Source organism: Spermophilus citellus, assembly GCF_964194105.1.
Source record: "Spermophilus citellus genome assembly, chromosome: 17".
Lineage (NCBI taxonomy): Eukaryota > Metazoa > Chordata > Mammalia > Rodentia > Sciuridae > Spermophilus > Spermophilus citellus.
This window is the reverse complement of record NC_138199.1, coordinates 29,230,767-29,251,867: the sequence shown is the minus strand read 5'-3', so window position 1 is coordinate 29,251,867 and position 21,101 is coordinate 29,230,767. Positions and strand designations below refer to the sequence as shown.

The 21,101-nt window shown below is 49.3% G+C and overlaps 2 protein-coding genes across 8 annotated transcripts in view; one reads left to right on the top strand and one right to left on the bottom strand.

The window, feature by feature from the left end:
• The window catches only part of ABR (ABR activator of RhoGEF and GTPase), a 192,626-nt gene extending 180,759 nt beyond the window's left edge, over positions 1-11,867 (top strand). For all 6 annotated transcript variants that reach the window (XM_081272941.1, XM_081272942.1, XM_081272943.1 and 3 more), the window contains 7 exons: positions 4,224-4,283; positions 4,524-4,633; positions 5,362-5,501; positions 6,551-6,685; positions 7,540-7,645; positions 9,925-10,072; positions 10,674-11,867. In XM_081272941.1, coding sequence (XP_081129067.1) covers positions 4,224-4,283; positions 4,524-4,633; positions 5,362-5,501; positions 6,551-6,685; positions 7,540-7,645; positions 9,925-10,072; positions 10,674-10,763 — 789 coding nt within the window. In that variant the 3' untranslated portion in view covers positions 10,764-11,867. The remainder of the gene's footprint in view (positions 1-4,223; positions 4,284-4,523; positions 4,634-5,361; positions 5,502-6,550; positions 6,686-7,539; positions 7,646-9,924; positions 10,073-10,673) is intronic.
• Positions 1,053-19,994, bottom strand: TIMM22 (translocase of inner mitochondrial membrane 22). 2 transcript variants are annotated; one of them, XR_014019532.1, is made up of 5 exons: positions 19,515-19,994; positions 18,137-18,333; positions 17,511-17,583; positions 1,747-1,966; positions 1,053-1,143 (listed from the first exon to the last, which is right to left on the bottom strand). XR_014019532.1 is itself a non-coding variant. In XM_081272947.1 (4 exons), exons 1-4 carry the CDS (start codon positions 19,750-19,752, stop codon positions 15,568-15,570), a joined length of 585 nt encoding a protein of 194 aa, XP_081129073.1. In that variant the 5' UTR covers positions 19,753-19,986; the 3' UTR covers positions 12,986-15,567. The 2 variants fall into 2 exon arrangements, 1 of the variants encoding a protein (XP_081129073.1); XM_081272947.1 differs by lacking the exons at positions 1,053-1,143; positions 1,747-1,966 and adding an exon at positions 12,986-15,644 and having other exon boundaries at positions 19,515-19,986.
• Between the last annotated feature and the right edge of the window lie 1,107 nt (positions 19,995-21,101).

The window sequence follows — 21,101 nt, the reverse complement described above, 5'->3', positions numbered from 1 at the left end:
ATGACATCCTGAAATAGACTTGGTCTCTGAAGGCTGCTGGCCTCCTGGGAGTCTGAGCATCATTGTCAAGGCACTCAGGGGCTGGGCAGGCCTTCCTGGGCAGGTACCAGGACCACACCTGCAGCGGGGATCAGGAAGATGGCAGTGGTGGGGACTCACAGCAAACCAGAAAGGGACGCCTTACTCAGGACTGGCTTCAGAAAGGCTGAGGTATGTGAAATCACAGCAAATGGAGGAGGAAGGCTCTTCATGTGGCAGAGAAGAACCAGGATTCCAGTGGCCTGGGGTTCTCTGGGGGGGGGGGGCTTTCTGGAAGAGAGAGGCTAGAGTCAGGCCTTAGCGTCAGGAGTTGCTTTTCCTACCTCACATGCTGTCCCAAAACAGAACCACCTGATGGGGAGGGGAGAAATGGAATTGTGCTTGAGGCAACCTGCCAGGCACCAGACCCTGTGCCAGGAGGCCTCATGTCTCCTTTCTGAATAAATTCAGGTGATGGCAGGTGCCATTGTCTCCTGCAGGCCCAGGTGCCTGGTTAGATACAGTGCTCATTATCTTGCAGCTTTAACAGAAAGAGCAGGTCAGGGAGAACCGATTTTGTATCCCAGTTCTCATTCCCTAGCTAATCAGCACTGGCCAGATTCCTTCCTTGAAGCCTCAGTGTCCTCATCTGTAAAATGGGAACAGCTATGAAGGCTTAAACCTCACAGGTTTCTTATGACAGTGAACTGAGATGCTGTGTGTCAAGGGTTTGTTCTAGTGCCAGACTTACGGAAAATTCATGAGACGTAGGCATAGATACCCCCACGAGGAATTTGAGGTTCAAGGAGGTTCAGTGACCTGCTCAGATGCACACAATGGAATAGAAGACCCAGGTCAGCCTGAAACTCCATCCTGCCCTTCCCCTGCTGTGTCCAGATGCTACTCTGGGACTCAGGCAGGGACCACTGGCTCAGTTCATAGCAGCTGCTAGGAAATGCCAGGTCACTTGAAACCGGAGCAAGAGAATGGCTTGAGGTGAATCCAGCCAGGTGGAATTGGCTGAGGGGTATGCTGCTACCTGAAGAGACTTGCCTTCCAAAGGGCTGGACGCAGACCGGGGCTGTAGCTCACTGGTAGAGCACCTGCTGGGTTTGGTCCCCAACACTGCAAAATAAAGGAGGGAGGCTGGTCAGTTCAGAATGTGTCTCCCAAAGGACACATCTGCCCGTCATCTGAGATCCCTCTACTCCCTGTGGTCACTGCTGGGGTACAGAGCTGGGGGCAGACTTGGACCCTATGTTAAAGAACCAGCAGTCTGGATGGGAGGAAGGAACTGCAAGAAGCAACCTGTGCTTCAGGTCCGGGCAGGATTTGGGGGACAAAAGAAGTTAAGCGGGGAGGCAGGTTTCAGGAGAGTGATGCCAAAATCGGGCTTCTGATGGGACCCACTCAGACCCCTGGCCTTGAGCCTTCTGGACCAGAGAGCCTGGGCAGCCGCAGGCTGGCTGCTTCACACTACCTTTGTGTTTGAGGAGGTCGTGGGGCCTGGGCTTCCCACCACACTCCTTTTTCCATTTCCCGTTTTCAATTTCATCCCTCCTCTGGTCAGAGAACTGACTGTTAAGGATGGGACCTGGGCCACAGCTGGCCCAGACACAAGGCCTAGGGCCAGCTGGGTGCAGCCCCCTGACCCCCATAGGAGGTTTGAGTGCCCCCTGTCCCCAGCCAGTATGTGGGAGACAGAAGGTAAAAAAGGACTTGACTGACCCAGGTCCAGTTTCCCTCTGTGAGGATGGTGGCCCGTCGGAGCAGTGGTTCGTTTCTGGGGTATGCAATGATGTCCCAATGGCTGGCTGGGCAGGGAAAGCTCAAAGGTAATCAGCTGCAGGTCCTCAACGCCCACCTGAGAATGGGCACCTCACCATCGCTCTCCCCTCTGTAGATGGAAGGCCTGAAGATCGGGCTCCTATGATGACTTGACCCAGACCTTGGAGGTGACAATAGAGGGGCCACAGAAACGTCAGAGTAGGTGTTGAGAAAACTAAAGACTCCAATGGCTGGTTACAGAGCCTTCTAGCCAGGTGTTGTCTAGTTCTTTGCCTTCCACTGCACTGACAAGGGCCTGATTATCGGCTGAGAGGTCATTTAAGATGTTTGAGCCAGACACAATGGTGCACGCCTGTAATCCCAGTGACTCAGGAGGCTGAAGCAAGAGGATCACAAGTTCCAGGCCAGCCTCAGCAATTTACCAAGGCCCTAAGCAACTTAGTGAGAACCTATCTCAAAATAAAAATAAAAAAAAGTAAGGGGCTGGGGATGTAATTCAGTGGTAAAGTGCCCTAGGCTCAATTCCTCAGTACCAAAAAAAAAAAAAAAAAGTTTGGGCTAGGGCTATACCTTAGTGGCAGAGAACTTGCCCAGCACGTGTGAGGCACTAGGTTTGATCCTCAGCACCACATAAAAATAAAAAAATAAAATAAAGGCATTCTGCCCATCTACACCTACAAAAATTTTTTTTTAAGTTTGATCAAAGATATATGAGTAATTTAAGGTAAATGACATGTAAAGAGATTAAAGACTTGCTTAACACTGCTATAATATAACCTTATTTAGCCTCCTCTAGTGAACAATGTTTATCATTTACATCCTTTAAAATAAAGACAAAAAAATGTGAACAGAGTCGGTGCTAACACCATTTTACTCCAGCAAAAAATATCTGAAGAGATCTGTGCCCCAACGTAGGAGAGGTGTTCTGTCTATCTCATTCAGAGATAAAAGTCCACCATAGTGTTAACCTGGCTGCTTGATATTTATTAAAATGTGGGATGTGTTGGTTTATTTTTATCAGTGTGCTCTGCTCATCATGGTAATAACAGGTCCAGAATATGTTTTATGTATTCAGAGCCTTGTGGTCTCAGGAAATTTTTCATTTCAATGTATAGGTATATTTTGGGAGCAAATGATAATATGGCAATGAGTAAAAGGTTTGAAAATATTAAAATATAAACTAGGAGGAACCCTTTAAGGAGAAATGAAACAGGGATTCTGCAAGGGAACAAAGAGCTTGTTCATGTATTTTTAAGTGGAGGATGGTGGATATCAAATCGTTACAGTAATTAGATTCTACTGTATACATTTAAAGCATGATGTAATGGTTTTATTTTAAGCTGTCAATATTTACATTATTCTGGAAATCACATTCTTTGCAGCAATTTGAACTTGTCTTAGAAATGTTGAGATGACTTAAAAATGTGCTCCGGAGCACATTGTTTTTCAAAATTATTTTGTGGGTGCACAAACCACTGAGTTTGAAGGCCACTAATTAGAGGAAGGGAGTTCTGAACAGTCCCAGTGTGGGATATCAGTGACCCTCTCCTGGCACTTGCTCCTGCCTGGAGCTGCAGCCCAGGTCTGGCGACTTCCCTATAGAGAGTTCGCCTGTTTGGGAGCCAATCCCTTAACCTGTATCTCATCGCAACAGTCCAGTGAGGCAGGTTCTGGTACTGGCTGCCCTGTACAGACGAAGCTTAGCAAGGTAAAAACTTGCCCAGGCTCCACTATAGCAAGCTGCGGAGCTGGGATTCAAACCCATTTGGTGTTCCGATATGCACGGGCCAAGGTCTAGATCTTCTCTGACGACTCTGACCTCAAATGGCTGAGGAAGTTATTTACTTCTTGTGACCTTCAGTTGCTGCATCTGTGAAATGGACTGATAAAATCCATTTCCCAGCATGGTGACCAGGAGTCAGTGTGATGTGATGGGCAAAAGTGACTAATAGAGGATCCTCGCCTCCATAGGGTCTGGAGGTCCTTCAACAGCCATAGCTGGGAGGGGCATGAGGGCTGGAGCCACCTGAAGTTTGAAGGTTGATTTCAAGATGAGCTTTAAGGCAGTATTATCATTATTATCATTATTATTATTATTATTATTATTATTATTATTATTATTTTATTATTGGAATTGAACACAGGGATGCTCTACCACTAAGTCACATGGCAGACATTTTTATTTTTTTTATTTTGAGACAGGATCATGCTGAGTTGCTGAGGCTAATCCTCCTGCCTCAGCCTCCTGAGTTGCTGGAATTCAGGCGTACACTACCATGCCTGGCAAGCATCATGGGTCCGCTTTCCTAACCATTGCTGGCTGGTGAGCAGTTGCCACCTAGCAGGGAGAGTACTGACTTGGTTTCTGAGCTGTCCCCACTCCCTCCCTCACAGCCCCTTTCTTTTTCTCTCTGCAGTTGGATCCACAAACTGTAGAAACCAAGAACTGGCACACAGATGTGATTGAGATGAATGGGGTGAGTTCCTGGGGAAAGGATGTGTCTGGCGCCCCCTCCCCTAGCCCAGCTGGGGCTCTCCCCTCTGCCCATGCCTTTCTCACTCCCACTCCTACCTGGGGGGGGGGTGTGGAGATGGAGCCCTGGGAGGTAGGGCTGCTGCACTCCTGGGGGGAGGGGAACCCCTGTGTTTTGGGGGCAGTCCATGGACACTTATGCCCTCGGGAGACTAATGCCTGCCCTGACTCATCCCCCAACCAGATCAAAGTGGAATTCTCCATGAAATTCACCAGCCGGGACATGAGCCTGAAGAGGACCCCATCCAAAAAGCAGACCGGCGTCTTTGGGGTGAAGATCAGTGTGGTGACTAAGTAGGTGCTGCTTTGGAGTCCAAGTGCTGGGACTAGCACTCGGGTCCCTACCAGCCCTGGCCTCCCAGCCCCCCTGCCTATGCCAGCACCTAATCAATCACCCCCAGGTCAACAGTCACAGACAGCTTGTTTGGAAGCCAAAAGTGGCCTGCAGAGGTGTGTTCTCTGGGTCACACAATACTTTAGAAATAAGCGAGCCAGCATGGAAACACTGGAGGATCTCATGGGGAAAATACCAGACTGGTTGATGACTGCAGGCCACCCTTGAGCTTGGAGGCCGGGAGTAGCTGCCGCTCAGGAAAGGGCTGTGTGCCTCAGGTCATACTGTCCCACTGTGCCACTCATCTTCAGGCCCTGACCCACCTCTTTGTGTAGACTACTTTTTCTTCCAGGTCTAGGAATTGAATCCAGGGCCTTAGGCATTCTAGGCAAGCACTCTGCAACTGAGCTGTACCCCCACCTCCACCCCCCACCATAAGCATTTGAATCTCAGGGAACATTCTTTCTTAGGGTCTTTGGGCATCTCCCAGAACTTTCTTTCACCTGCACCCTTGCTCAAGAGGCAGGCCTTGGTGGGCTGTGTAGGGTGGGGTGGCACGGCCTCTTCCTTAACCCTTTCCTTCCCTCCAGCCCTCATCCTAGCGGCCAAGGTATGCTGGGGCGGGTGGGACGGTGCAGTTGGCACTAGGAGGCTCCCTCCATCCTCCCTTTGCATCCTCTGCCCGCAGGCGGGAGCGCTCCAAGGTGCCCTACATCGTGCGGCAGTGTGTGGAAGAGGTGGAGAAGAGGGGCATCGAGGAGGTTGGCATCTACCGGATATCAGGAGTGGCCACGGACATCCAGGCACTGAAAGCTGTCTTTGATGCCAGTGAGTCTGGGAGGCCCAGCTGGTGCGGTGGGTAGGAAGGTTCACTAGACAGGAGGCCTTCTGCATGGAGGGGTCTGGACCTGATGGCAGGGCAGCCTTGGCCTGTGACGTGCACGTCCTTGTGGCCAGCCTGCTTCTGCTTTTTCTCATGTAATCTGCATTTTCTCAGTCTCATATCCACTGCTACAGATAAGAACATGGACAGATCTCAGAGAAGCCAAGTCACTTGCTCAGGGTTACCAGCCTGTAGGTTTCCTGCCTGGGTTTAGAGTTTTGGACTCCAGACTCTGTTCCTGGCTTCTGTGCTTGTTGCCTAGTGCCTAGTGGGCTGCAGGGAGATCACAGAGCCATGGCCTGAGCTGGCCTCCCTCATGTCTCCAGGCCCTGGTGTCCTGTGGGGCAGTTCTGCCTCTGCATGAGCCCCTTGGTGGTATGGGTGGGGTTTGGCCCTCTGGTTTCCCTATTCAGCTGGGTCAGGCTACAGCTGTGTCACCATACCTAGTGGTCAAGAAGCCTAAACTGGACCAGCAGCCATGAGTCCAGGTGGAGAGGGGCCCATGGGGGAAGGCTGGGGCAGAAGATAGGATCCAGGTCAGGAACGTTCTGGCACATGGCTCCCCTGTACAACCTAGAAGCTGAGATTTTGTCAGAACATGATTTTAGGTGTGAAAAATGTGAAGTGCCTTCCACGGAAGAGATCAGTGGCCGGGGGGGGGGATTCCAGTTGGGAAGGAGGCTGCCTGCTACATGGTATGATTGTGGCTCTAGGACTCTGGATGATAAGTTATTCTCCCTCCCCTCCTTTCCTGGGAAGCCATGGCAGACAACCCAGCCTGTCTCTCTGTCTCCCCCACCCCAGTCAACAGAGCTTGCTCACAGATCCTGTGGGTACTACCTATGTCCTACCTTTCTGGGGAAAGTCAGAGGCAGAGAAGTGGGTGGTGGTCTGCCTTGGGCAGTCCCTGTGGGGCTGGAAAGGGCTAAAGGCTGGATGTGGGGGAGAGGGATGACTTGGAGGCCAGTCCCTGACCTTTCCCCCTCCCCTATAGATAACAAGGACATCCTGTTAATGCTGAGTGACATGGACATCAATGCCATTGCTGGCACCCTCAAGCTGTATTTCCGGGAACTGCCTGAGCCTCTCCTCACAGACCGACTTTACCCAGCCTTTATGGAAGGCATCGGTGAGGCTCCTGGGTCTTGAAGCTGGACTGGGCTGAGCTGGGCCTTCATGACCAGTGAAGTAAAGAGCAAGGGGCTGTGGCCTCCCTTGCTCGTTGGCCTGTCCATTGCACCAGCTGGCTATATGGCTGCTGGGCCTGGTGCAGAGGCTGGGGCCTTTCTGGCCTGCCTCTCTTCCCTCACGTCCCCATGGGCAGCCCTCCATTTGACCTCTTTGCACACTGACCTGCTTGCTTGGAACCAGAGATATCTAGGGAAGACTGCCCTGAGGTGAGCAGTCAGAAGCCAGCAACCTGGAGCCAAGGAGGAGGCTGGTGTGAGCCAGAAGGTGCTGGGGACAGTTTGTGCTATGCTTTCCAGGGCTGCTCTCTCCTCGCCTCTGCTGAGGGCAGGGCTCTTACCTCCACCTGCTTGGGTCAGATCCAGGCTTGATGCATCCTTCCTGCTTTTCCTTCTCCTGGGGCAGGCAGGGTGTTGGCCCCTGGGGGATGAGGACCCCTGGGGGAGAGGTGGTTAACAGAACATCCCCACCCCTGGCAGAACTGCCACCATTGGCTTGAACCTAGCATATAGACTGGGAGTGGAGTGGCACTGGGGACAAAGATCTGTGTAGGAGGGATGGAAGGGGACTGCTCTCACCAGCCTGCCTTCTGGCCTAGTCACTAGTCATGGGAGGGCCTCCTGGAGGAACCTGCTGCTAACAGACCACCCAGATGCCAGGCCTACCCTATGGGATCTGCTCCCCTGAACACCAGCAGCCTGGATTTACCCGGGCCTCACAGCCTGGTGGCCACAGGAGCTCTGGCCAGGGGTTCTCTAGGAACCAAGCCCTGCTCTAGCCCCTCTTTCCCCACAGCCCTGTCAGACCCTGCCGCCAAGGAGAACTGCATGATGCACCTGCTCCGCTCCCTGCCCGACCCCAATCTCATCACCTTCCTCTTCCTGCTGGAACACTTGAAAAGGTAATGAGACCGGCCTACCAAGGGAAGGGCCAGAGACCCAGGGCAGCCCCACATGTCCCACTAGGGGACCCCACCTTCTCAGCATCTCCTAGTGGGTACTGGCTTCTATTAGGCCACGTGCGAGAGTTTGCTTTTCAACTTCCTGCACACAGCTTGTTTTAGGAAATATGTGGGTCCTAACAAAGGCCTCAGACACTGGCCATGAAGTGCTCAGAATGGTAAGACTAGAGCTGTGGGCTGTGGGAGAATTTTACAATTAATGGGCCCCAACCTGTCAGTTAGTTTTAGCATTTTTTGAGTGAATAGAAAGGGCAGCATCAGGGCACACTGCAGCAGGAAGTGTAAGTGCCATTTTGTTCAGTTACTATAGACGTGTGTATACTGGGTTGCATCATAAAATGTGTTTTCTTGAGTCGGTCGAGTTTGAAACCCACTGGTCTCCACTGATGCCTCATTTAATAGATAAGGAAAGCGATTCCCCAAGTCCACAGGGACTTGCTTAGGTTAGCTACAGATCTGTGCCTAGTACCTACATTTTCCTAAATTAAGTCCCTTCTCAACTTCCCTGGTTAGGGCAAACCAAGCTGGTGCTACCTCAGGGTTCAGAATTAGAAGTTAGCCATAAAGTGTCCTTGAATCACTTGAATTACTTTTGAGCCCAGGATTAATTCAGGCATGGGTGAGGAAGAGATGTCACTAGGTGTCCCTTTTTTTGGTGGTGGTAGGGTACTGGGGCTTGAATTTAGGCATGCTAAACCACTGAGTCACATCTCCAGCCCTTCTAAATTTTTTTATTTGTTGTTAGAGCTTTATAGCTATACATAGTAGTTTAAAGTACTTTAGGTGTCCTTTAAATCAACTTGCCAGCCACGACCAGGGAGCCCTGAGAGGGCCTCTCTGTGGACCAGCACCCTCGCCCCCTGAGCTTTCCCATCCTCAGGCCCAGGCGCCTGTTGCAGTGCAGCCAGGCCAGGCTCTGGAGGGAGGGAGACCTGGATGTGCCTGGGGCTGGTGTCTTGTTTTTCCCATTATGAGACATTTTCCCTCTGGTTTGGCCAGAACCAAAACCTCAACCAATTCCCAAATAGTTTGACGAGTGTTGTGGGGAGGATACACAGAGGAGGAGTAGGAGGGGAAAATTCATTAGGTTTTTTGCCCTGGGAATCGGGCACAGTCTGTTCCCACATCTGGGCCTCTGGTTCTGTGTGTTGTGTGGGGGGAGGTTGGGGGTGTGCACGCGCGTGCGCACATGGAGCACTGCCCGCTGCACAGTTGTCTGCTAGCATTGCAATGTTTGCCTGTTTCCAAAACAGCAGGCACATCTGTGGCTCCTGCCCAGAGGGTGGGAACTATATGGTGTCAGAGGGAGGCAGTGAGGGACATTGTCTGGGGTTGGTCTGTCTCAACCCCAGAAACACTTCCTAGAACAGTGGAGGCCCAGCACTTCTCGGTGTGTTTGGTGATATTAGGCTTTCTTGGACACCTGGCACAGATGGCAACTCCTGCTGGCATCCAAGGGAAGATCTACATTATCTGGCCTATTATGCAAGAGAAGCAGGAAAGATCCAAAGGGAGGCAGCCCTGAGGTCCCTAGAGCAGCAGGGAGGAGGGCCCTGGGCTTCTACTGGAGTTAGGGCTGCTTTTGCCCCAGCACAGCAGGCAGAACCTAGGTCTGATTACCAGCTAATTAGCTGCAGGCCCTCCCCACCTTGCCCCCTGCTCCTCCCCTGTCTCTTCCTGCAGCCAGTCCCCACAGCTAGACTGTTGGATCACAGGTAAAGAGCAAAATGGTTGAGAGCATGGGTTCTTGGGCAAATTGCCCCGATTTAGATCCCAGCTGTCCGCACTTGCTAGGTATGTGACTATGGACAAGTCACTTAACCTTTCTGTATTTCAGTTTCTTCATCTCTATAATGGGAATGACAATAATAATAGTACCCACCTCAAAGCACCATAGCAAGTATGTGCTATTGCAGGGGAAGTTCTTAGATCAGTAACATTTTCTCTAAGGCAGGGGAGTTGGAGTAGATGGCTGTGAGTCTTTCTGGCCCTGGCAGTTTACCATCAGGTCAGCGATGGCCTAGAAGCTGGGAATCTGTCACAGCAATATACGGAGACATAGCTGGGCACTGATCCTTTGGCTTAGTGCATTACCACCAGCAGGTCTCTACTCTAAAAAGAGGGAGGCAAGAGGTCCTCCAGGAGCTTAAGGCCAAAGGCCCTACATCTCCAAGTAGCCGCCGGGGAGTGAATTCTGTTCTCCCTGCTCTTCCTTTCAGGGTTGCTGAGAAGGAGCCCATTAACAAAATGTCGCTTCACAACCTGGCCACCGTGTTTGGCCCCACGTTACTGAGACCCTCAGAAGTGGAGAGCAAAGCACATCTCACATCGGCTGCAGACATCTGGTCCCATGATGTCATGGCACAGGTATCTCAGCACTGCCCAGGTGGAGGGGTAGCGAAAACAGCTAAGTCTCCACACCTCTCTCCTCCTGGGCAGCTGGCAGCTGGTGTATAGGACGCCACCAGGAAGGCAGGGCTGTGGACAGTCCTGCCCTTCCCAGGCCAAAACGTGAGCTAGATAAGGGCCCAGAGAATGTCTGTCCTAGGTGCTGCCTGCTTTCCTGAGAGGGCCTCAGTCTCAGAAAACAAGCCCAGGAATATAGGAGAATCCTGGGATTTCTATCAGGGGCAGGAGGCTTCCCTGAGACACAGACAAGATCAGGGCAGAGATGCCAAGCTGACCTCAGGCCCAGGTTTGACCTTATGACTGAGAAATGGCTCTAGTCTCCCCACCCTCTGTCCTGCAGCGCCCTCTAGTGCTATAATGGACTAACACACCTGGGCTTCAAAGGAAGGTGTGGCTTCTAGGAGGTGGCCAAAGCCATCCTTGGGAGGGCAGGGGACAACACAGACTTGGTCCCCCCCTTCCCCCCCCCCCGCCCAGGGACCTTTTCTTCTCAACAGATCAGATGAGGAGGGCCAGGAAGACAAGGACTCCAACCTCAGTCTCTCCTGTCTCCCCACAGGTGCAGGTCCTCCTCTACTACCTGCAGCACCCCCCCATCTCCTTTGCAGAACTGAAGCGGAACACACTGTACTTTTCCACTGATGTGTAGCCCGAGGAGGGGTGGCTGTGGGGGATGGCCAGAGCTGGCCCCTCCAGCCAGAGCCCCAATACAGACTTGAAAGACTGCAATAGAAACTCCCCAGCCCAGCACTCCAGACTCCAAGGGAAGCCAACTTCCAAGAACTGGAATATGTGCATCTTTTGTGCCACCTTGTACAAAGCCAGCTGACAAGCCCCCAGCCTCACCGCCACACCCCGGCTCCTGCCCTCTGTACCTCTAATTGTGTCTAATGCTCCGTGCTGTTTGGGAATTGTTTAATGTCTGTCATGCAGAAAAGGTAGTGACCGACCATGTGTGGGCACACAGCCTGCTTTATTCTTTCATTTCCCCCAAGCCTTTCTTTCCTCCTGAGTCCAGTCCAAGGGCTTTTATTTGGCACTGTGTAGCTGCCACCAGCTTCTCTTTTCTTGGCCCTGCTCCTAGACTGCAGCCTCCCCTCAGTGTCCTCCACCCTTGCCTCCGTCCCAGCCCGGCCGCATGCATGTGCAGCTTCAGTTTTTGCTCCAAACACCTGGAAAGTTCTGCAGAGGTCCTGGGCAGCAGTGGTGGCCTATCCAATGCACTGCCCTGGGCCTCTCCCCACCCTCCACTGTGGGAGCACACCTGCTTGCCTTGCTGCCTGTGCAAATGTTGGACAAGGAGACAGACTCACACTAATCCCATGCTTTAGCACAGAGCTGGAGGGCTGATTTCTGGGGTTTGTCTGCTCTGTCTCCTGCCTAGCAGTGAGGCGTCTTTGACTGTTTCTTCTACTGCTGAATTTTCAGTTTTTTCCCCCTGGAGTTCTATTTCCTTTGAGTGTAAAGACCCACAAGTGACCTGCTATCAAGAGAGCCAGAGGGTCAGGAAGGCATCCGGGGAGGTAGGAGAGTCCAGGCTGCTGAGAAAACAAGCCAGGTGGAACAGTCAGCACTGACCTGAGTTGCGGGGAAGCTGCACTTGGTGTGAGTTACAGAGGCTTTCCTGATGGAGCCAGGCTTCCTGGAGGGCAACTTCTGTGGCTGGTGCAGGTGTCCAGAAGCATGCAGGCTCCATCTCGGAGGCTGCCTGACACCTCACATACCTCGTGGTACTTTTGCCTTAGATTTTACACTCTTCACAGCCGAGCACTGCCACGGGGCAGCCCCAACTGCCACGTGCGCTCCAGACCCTGGGAAAGGAAGGCACAATCCAGCAGTTGCCAGCCATCACGGTGCTGCCCCTGCCCCAGCTTCTAGATGCAGCTTTTCGGATGAACTCTGGAAACTCCCAGAAATTAGAGGATGAAGTATCACAGGCACCTGCCTCTCTTGGGACTGGGTTTTGCTGGGGGACCTCATTGTTGACGCAGGGGATCAAGAGGTGCCATTCCCAACTTTGAGACCCATTGCTCAGTACTGGAAAGGAGTAATATTTATTCCCAAAGTGCCAGCAAAAGGGGCTTGAACCTTTGCACAACTCCTTGGCTTTTCTATGTGCCAGAGTCCATTCTAGGCCCTTAGGATTAGGGAAAACAGCTCCCACTGCTCGTGCTCAGGGGTAAGTCTAAAGGGCTTGTTGGCCCTGAAGCAGAAGTACTTGCTTGGAGAGAGGCAGGGGCCTTCCTGATCTACTTTATACCTGTCGCCAGTGGAACAGTATACTCTGCACGCTGGAATAGGGAAATGCTGACCACTCAGCTGCCTGTTAGCAGCTTAGCAAGGAGCCCTGCTCCCTGGGGCAGGTGAAGGAAAAGATCCCACCATCTGACCATTCCTGAAGTCTCTGCTTGGCACTTGTTGGTATGTGGTATGGAAGATTCTTGCTTCCAGAAGATTGTCAATAACAAATTAGAGGCCCAGCTAGAGCTAATTACAGCCCAAATGGGTGTCTCCTGCCTCCTCCAAATGTTTGCTTTTCAGTGTCAGACAGCTACTGCAGCCCCCAGCTTGCTTAGGCAGTATGAGAACAGGAAGGCTGGAAGAGCTGAGAAATGCAAAAGGCTTATAATATTTATAAATTCCACTGAGTGGGGAGGGTCGGGTGCCAGACATGGACTAAGCTGCACCGAGGAAATAAATACCTGGTGGGTTCTCCTGAGCCAGGGACTGTAGCCCAGAACCTCCAGTCACTGTACTTAGCAGAGCAGCCTGTGCCAACAGGACTTGAAGGGACAGGCTACAGGAGTCCCAGGCATGCCTGTCCTTGCTGGGCAATGGGTGAGGGCTGCCAGTTTTGCTGATAGAGGTAGGATGGGACCCTTCATTACTATTTGACTTTAATAAGTTGGTAAGGATATATTTTTTTGTCTCTGTTCTGTTTCAATTTATGTAGATTATTATAAATTGATGTAAACCACGTGAAAGGAAAATGTTAATAAAAAAACGCAAAGCCCCAACATTTGCACAAAACTTAGTCCTGTGGTGTGGATGTTTGTGTTCTCAGTAGTCCAGGAAAGACCACCAATCTAAATATTTAACACTTCCAGCTGCATCCAGATGTGAATTTCTAGGAACCTATTTACCTAGCTATCTGTCCTTGAACCTTCCTTTTGGGAGCCAGGACAGAGTGTGGAGGCAGTAAACCAGTCCTCTTTGCTCGACACAAAGACCTCCCTTTGGACCAGGCTGCTGCAGTCCTCTACATGAGGTACAAATGTCTAACCACTGACCTGGCCATCAATGTACCTCAGAGATGACCATTAGTTGTCCACTGGTTTTCGGTAATTTTTCTCTGCAATTTCCTTGGAAGTGGCATGTCTTTGGGTCAGTCTTTTGATCTAATCTGCTTGTTGGAGAAGCTGTATCCCCCAGAGGGCCCACCCTCCTTTGGTTAATGTAAGCTCCCACCAGCTTATGCCCTTGGATACTGTGTTTATTCTGGAGATCAAGAACAGATGTCTCTGAAAATTGCTGTTTGGTTTATGAGCTCATACTGGCTCCCTAGTCATCTAAAACAGGAAGCTATTCATCTCCTCTCTTGATTGAATAGTCAGTGTGGACAAGGCTTGGCTTATTGAACTGATGGCTACTGACATCCTCCAGGCCCATCTTTGCCAAGTCAATTGGGAGGGCAGCATTTCTTGTACTCAATCCCATGCACAAGACTAGCTGGTAGAAGATCCCAGGCATCTGAGCATTTTGACAGGTACCGGTAGGACTGACTGACTGACTGCCCTTGCTTCAGAATAGTCCTAGGTTTGAAATATTTAGGGACAGTACAGGAAACACTCCTAAATTTGTTTTTTATTTTGTTTTGTTTTTGGTGCTGGGGATTGAACCCAGGGATTCCTAAATTTGTTCCCAGAGCTCTGAGGAATGCTCCCAACAGCCTAGTGATGATATAGCTTAATGCTTATAAGAAGGGGGCAAGTATCATGTAGAATTCACCACAGAGGACAGGAGCCCTGTGTACTAGCTCACATTCATTGAAAGGAAACAGCTAAAGGAAGGTGTCACCAGCTATCCTTTGACATGACACAAATACACACCGGGGATGCTTGGATGTTGAAGCTGAGTCTCTGATTCTAGTTAAGGGTGGGTAGGATAGAAGACAGCAAATGAGAAAGAAAAAGGGGGAAAATGTGGAGGAGCTACAGTACAGGAGAAAGGCAGCCAGCACTATGTGGCCCCCACTGAGCCTACCTGCCTGTTCCTCCAAGAGGTAAAGCCCAAGAGTTCATCGGCTCTACTCCACCACTGCACCAGAGCAAAACAGCACAGCAGTGGAGGCCAACCACAAAAGACCACGTAAACATTTGTGTATATGTGTGTGCCTCTACAGCACACAATGAGGCTGGGTTGCTACTGTCAGCAAAGACCATGAGGTCAAAATCAAAATATCCACTGATAGTGGAGAACAGGGGTGGCAGTGAGTAGCCCCTCTACCATGTCTGACCTTAGCCAGTAGCTGCTGTGACTGAGTCATCAGGATGACCACAGTAGGACCCTCCACATGTGTCCTGGAGCTGGGCTTGGGCCTGAAACCAACGTGTGGTTCAGCAAACTGCAGGCATGCCTATCAGCCAGCCCTGGAGGGTTTCTGTGAAGAGGCCAGAGGGAGTCACACAAGGAATTTCAGTGCGTCTTAGAAAGCAGCTAGAGTAGGCTCCTGGAGAGAGGGCTGCTTTCTGGCCAAACTAATGATCCTGGTGGAGATGACACAATCCACACAAACCCTGAAAATCTAACAGTCCTAGATTTTTCAGGAGGTTTGTCACACTTTCCCACTGGATTGTCACTCTTTGAACTGCCTGCCATCATTTTTGAGAACTGTGGAATTTGAAAATAAAAATAAACCAACCTTTAAACTGTAATATAAATATAAATATATATATACTTTTAACAAGAATGGCAGAACACTAAACAAAACAAAATGACATAATTGGTTGGATGGCATGAATTTACTCTGCCCTGCCCTGGCATGCGAGATGGATGCTTGCACGGTGTTCCAAGGCAGAGGAGCTTCCTGGGTACATATGAACATACTGCCACCTCCATGCCCATAACCCAGAGGGCAGGATATGGTTAGGACTGAGCCTTTGTGGAGTTTAATTCCTAATAGTCAACACAATGTCTCCTGAAGGCTCCAAGGAGACAATCTGGCATAGCCATCCCTGAAAAGGCTGGCTGGAATCCAGGAGTGGCACAGAGTGTGGTTGCTCTGACTGCTAGAGACAGAGAGCAGCCAGAAGGCTCCCTCAAAACACCAACTATATGAAGGAAAACAAATGTCTTCAGCCCCTGAAGCAACTGCCAAGTGGTACAGAAACTCTCCTCCGGAAAACCAGCTTTGATCCTGGGATGGCGTCCTCCTTCCCCACAGGCAATTACTCTCACCGTAGGTAATAATCAATTGCAGCAGAGAAAGCAGCAAAACCTCCACAACCAATGGTCCCAGCCTTTAAGCCAGCTGTAAAGCAAACAGAAGTAATTACCTTACCTGTGGTAACAGATGTTGGGTCAGGATGCATTCACAAAAAGTTTGTATACCCACAGATGCAAAGAAACCAGCTTAAATATTCTCATTCAACCTACAGTGGCTCTATAAAACTTCAATGAAGGGTTGGGGTTGTGGCTCAGCGGTAGAGCACTTGCCTAGTATAGTATGTGTGAGGTGCTGGGTTCGATTCTCAGCACCACATATAAATAAATAAAATAAAAAGGTCTATCAACAACTTAAAAAATATTTTTAAAATAAATAAATAAAGGCATTGTGTCCATCTACAACTTATAAAAAAGAATTTAAAAAAATTTCAGTGAAGAAGCGTATAAGATGTACACCAGCCAGGCTGGGTGGCTCATGTTTATAATCCCAGCAGTTTAGGAGGCTGAAGCAGAAGGATCTAGAGTTCAAAGCCAGCCTCAGCAACTTAGTAAGGCCTTAAACGACTTAGAAGACCTTGTCTCTCAATAAAATACAAAAAAAATTGTCTGGGAAATTGGCTTAGTGGTTAAGTGCCCCTGGGTTTAATCCCTGGTACCAAAAAAGATTTAAGTCTTTGTGTTTTATTTAACTTAACTTTTCTCATTCCAAAGAATTACTACTTCTAGTCTTATGGAAATAGCCCCTCACAGGCAGGAAACTGGTTAAAAGAACCAGTCCTTGGAATCAAATGAAAGCATATGGCCTTTTACCCTATCTGTTTATGGAATAAATTCCTGGGAAGGTGATCAAAGCAGTCCTGGAGGGAGTTGAGCTTCTCACAGAGGCCCTGACAAGCTAAGCAACAAAAAGACCAAAAGAAAAGTCACTCTATAAATTACATATGGCTATGTGAAGAGCAAACTCAGACTTTAATGACAGCAAATCATCCCGACTCTCAGAAGATGAGAGGCTTTTGCTCCAGATAAGTCAGGGTGTGAATGATGGAGAGTGGCCCAGCAATAGATACTGCTTCTAGGAAACTCAAGTCCCTGAGGTCTGCACTACACACTCGATGAGCATGCTAACAGAGAGAGATGGTGGGGATCAGTTTGTTCCTTTGTTGCTTACAGTTGATAATCTAACATTTCTAGAATGTTTGTATTTAGCTTTCAATGGGAAGAATTCTAAGAATCCTCAATTGAAGAACAACATTACCATTATGATTTAGATATAAAATTAAAACTGATAACTGGGACTGGGAAAATACCTCATTGGAAGAGTACATGCTTAGCAAGGCTCTGGGTTTGTTCCCCAGAACTGCAAAACAAAACAAAACAAAAATACAACTGACAACTGTCTAAAATTAAGAATAATGGGTAAACATTAAAAATGACTGGAGCTAAAAGTTCTGCACATGTGGACAAATGGGTTTTCCAGGGCTGAGTGGACTTAGCTATGCTTCTGTACTATCCTGCAAACCAAAAAACTCCAACTTACCTATATGAGAAAGTTGCTGGATATACTTAATAAGGGGGGCAGTTCTTTTTTCTAAGATAGACTGGATCAGTGGTTCTTAGTGAGGGTGATGTGCCCCCCAAGGGACTTTTGGCATCACTGGGAAACACTTGTCATTGTCACAACTGAAGCGGTGCTGCTGCATCTTGCTAAACATCCTACAATGAACAAGATTGACCCCCCGGTCACAGCAAAGATTTATTGGTCCAAAGGCCAAGGATGAGAAACCCTGATAGAGATAATAGCAAGTTCCAAAACTGGGTTAACACAGAAGCAGTCAAGATCTATTTGTCAGAAGAATATCAAGTGTCCCTGGAACACTCATACTTGGAAATGTCAACATCAGCACGTTGGCCAAGGCCACAAAGAAAAACCATTTGAGAGTTGTTTACTAACCTCTGAAACCAATGGCTCCTCCAGTGATGCAGCCACTGATGACACTGTTCTTCCAATCTGATCTGCCCCGGTACTGTGGGGGCAGAAGCGCAGGTCAAGCCAGAGAAACAAGCCAGAAAATACACAGGACTTCCAGTTGGCTAATTTAGTTACTATCCAAAGGAAACCTAATCTTTTTAAAAAGTGTAGTTTCTAAAATTTAAATGTATCCATAGATGCTTCCTGCAGGTGGCACTAGAGCACAGTAATCAAGTCCAGTATTTGAGAAGTAATCAAAATTTTTTTCAGGTTCTCCAAAATGTCTTTGTGGGGCGGGGGCGAGGGAAGGGGGCACTGGGGATCAAACCTAGGGGCACTCCAGCACTGGGCTAGACCCCTGGCCCTTTTTATGTTTTATTTTGAGACAGGGTCTCACTAAATTACCCAGGTTGGTCTTGAACTTGTGTTCCACCTGCCTCAGCCTCCAGGGTAGCTGGGATTACATTACAAGCATGCACCACCATACCCAGGTCCAATAAATTAAAATGTTCAAAATCATTAACTGGGCTGGGGAATGTAACTCAGTGACAGATCACTTGTGAGATAGCAGCTGGTAAGGATTTCTCAGAAAGCAGAGAGACACTTACAGATTCTACCAGACACTCAGTACAGGAAAACATGGCACCCACAATGGCAAAATTTTTGGCATAGGATAATCCTCTTTGTCCCATGTCTTTGAGAACTTCTTTTGCAGTCGGTGTACGGTAAGGATCCTTAGGGTCAAAGCCTACGTTGGTATCAATGCCAGCAGTAAAAACTCCAAATGCACCTCCCAAGACAAATCCTAAAAACAGAGATTAAGATTTCATGGGTATGTTTTCGGGGTTACTGTTTGGGATCAAAAAGATGACTTTTTCAGGACCTATCTTCTGTCTCCTTTAGCATTTCTGCCTCCTTTCATTTCCTAACATTGCTCATGATTCTGCCACTCTCAAGAAGTTAAGAAGTTTTCCCAAGACCACCTAGCTACCAAACAGCTGATCCCAAAATGCTGTTCCTATGCAACCTTCCTGAGCTGCAGGACACTTCCATACAGATGTGTTTTTACCACCTCAGAATCAATGTAAGTTCAAAGAAATCATGGGCTCCTCCCCTCCCAGATTTCCTGCTATGGCTCTTTTTAAAAATACCTTTAATTATTTATTTTTATGTGGTGCTGAGCATGGAACCCAGTGCCTCACTCCTGCTAGGCAAGTGCTCAACCACTGAGCTACAACCCCAGCCCAGCTTATGGCTCTTTCTTTCAAGTGGTCCCAGCTCCAAAAAGATCTCTTTTCTTTCTAATATATTTGACTTTTTAAAATTTGCACTCGCCCACTACTCATTTCTTAAATGTCTTTTGTTCCCAGTAAGATTCAAACTCTTCTGCAAATATGCAACCAACCTCTTTACCAGCACACAGGAGGTATGCTGTACATGTTCAAATACTCAGAAGGTCAATTTTTTTCTTAAAAAGACACCTTCCCTTGGGCTGGGGTTGTGGCTCAGCGGTAGAGCGATCGCATTGCAAGTGCGAGAAATGGGTTCGATCCTCAGCACCACATAAAAATAAATAAGTGAAATAAAGGTATTGTGTCCAACTACAACTAAAAAAAAAAAAAAAAAACCTTAAAAAAAAAAAGCCATCTTCCCTCCCTGCTCCCCGCGCACGCGGCAGCTCGTGGCAGTCGGCACATAACAGTTGCTTGGTAACTTGTTGAATGATTAAATGAATGAACGAAGTGGAGCATTTTATAACCTGCAGGCCCTGCCCATAGTACTGATTCTCGGACTCAATTTCCACCGGCGAAAGCTAACCTCAGGGTCAGGCGAGGAAATACCCGAGTTCACTGAACCAGGAGGGGGTGCAGTCAGGGTCGAGGCGCACAGGTCGCTCGCCTCCTAGGCGTGTGGTCTTCTTGGCCGAGAACCCCAAGGCTCTCCGATCCCTCAGCCTCCCGAGGGCCCCCGCGAGCCTCGTCTCACCTCCCACGCAGGCCAGCGCTGCCTTGAAGGCGCAGCTTTCCATCGCCCTCTCGATCATCTTCTGCTCCTCACTCTTGGCCGGACTCGGGATTCCGCCCAGGCTCCCAGGCTCCAGGAGCCGGGGCTGACGCTTGTCACCCACCAGGTATTGCAGAAGAAGGCTGTACTGAAGTGGGGCTTCAGCGGAACCCCGCGCCTCAGGCACCGAGCCCCCGGCTTTAGGGGCGGCCGCCGCCATGACCGTGGCTGCCTAAGAAACCCTCGTGTCGTTCTTTCCACAGCAGATTCCACAAACTTCCCGTCCGGCCCCTGAGAAGCCAGCCAGCGAAAAGAACAGCAGATTCGCCAAATGGATGAAGCTGTGGAAGCAAAGGTTGGCCTTTGCACCCCTGCGAGAGAGCTAGCATGTTTCCCAAAAGACTCTTTTTAACATTGAACCAAGCTTGTGCAGCTACCCCAACAGCACTGGAAAACAAAATCCGGGTTCACCAGAAAAGTGCCATCTTTGGGACTGCAGCGCGAAGCCTACCGGGATTTGTAGTTCTAATTCAAACATCCTACTATTTTTCCCACAAGGCCGCCGGGCTAGGAGCGGCTGCGCACCCAAGCGGCTGCAGTGCTCTGGAGAGTCGGCAGGGGACGCACGTGCCTTACCACTCTCTTTCCCGTCTGATAATTGAGGTATTCCTTTTTTATTTTCTTTTTTCTTTCTTTTTCTAGACGGGATCTTGCTCTATTGTTGCCCAGGCTGGTCCTGAACTCCTGAACTCAAGTGATCCTCTCCCCTCAGCTTCCCAAGTAGCTGGGACTACAGGCGTCCCACAGCATTTGGCTTAATTGGGATGTACTTGAAGGTGTTCAGAGATGCAAACGATGGAAGTTTTTTTTTTTTTTGGGGGGGGGGAGTCGGGGTTGTTCTGGGGATTGAGCCTAGGGGCGGTGTACTTAGGAGAGTTTAACCACTGGGACAAATTCCTAGTTTCTTATTTTGTTTTGTTTTTTTGTTTTTCGAGACAAGGTCCTACTAAGTTGCTTAGAGCCTCACTGACTTGCTGAGACTGGCCTCAAAATTGCCAGCCTACGGTGCTGCCGGGATTACAGGTGTACAACAGGGCCAAGCCATTGGTCGTTGTTTTGAGATAAATATGGAAGCATGGTATAAATGTATGCCATAAATGTTTTGTTTGATAATTAAGCTTCTGAGGAAAAAGAGGCTTCTGAAGAAAAAGAGACTAACAAATAAGTGAGGCTGGCCCAGCCTAAGGAAAACCAGGGACCCAGAGGCAATGGCCGGAAGGAGAGAGTTCAACAGAGAGTCAAGTGAAGCTGTGGCTGCTACGCACTCCAGCCAGTTGCCAGTTGGACCATTAAAAAGCCAAGTTTATGTTAGGTTGAACCAATTCAAGTATTTACCAGCTTGCAAATTCATTAGCTAAAGGTTAACGGTGAGAAAGCACTGAACACAAGCCCCGCCACCAAAAAAAAATTCTGCAGTAGTTTTTAAGATCCCAAAATGATCTCTACATACAGACTGTGTATGTGTGTGTGTGTGTGTGTGTGTGTGTGTGTGTGTGTGTGTTTTCACAA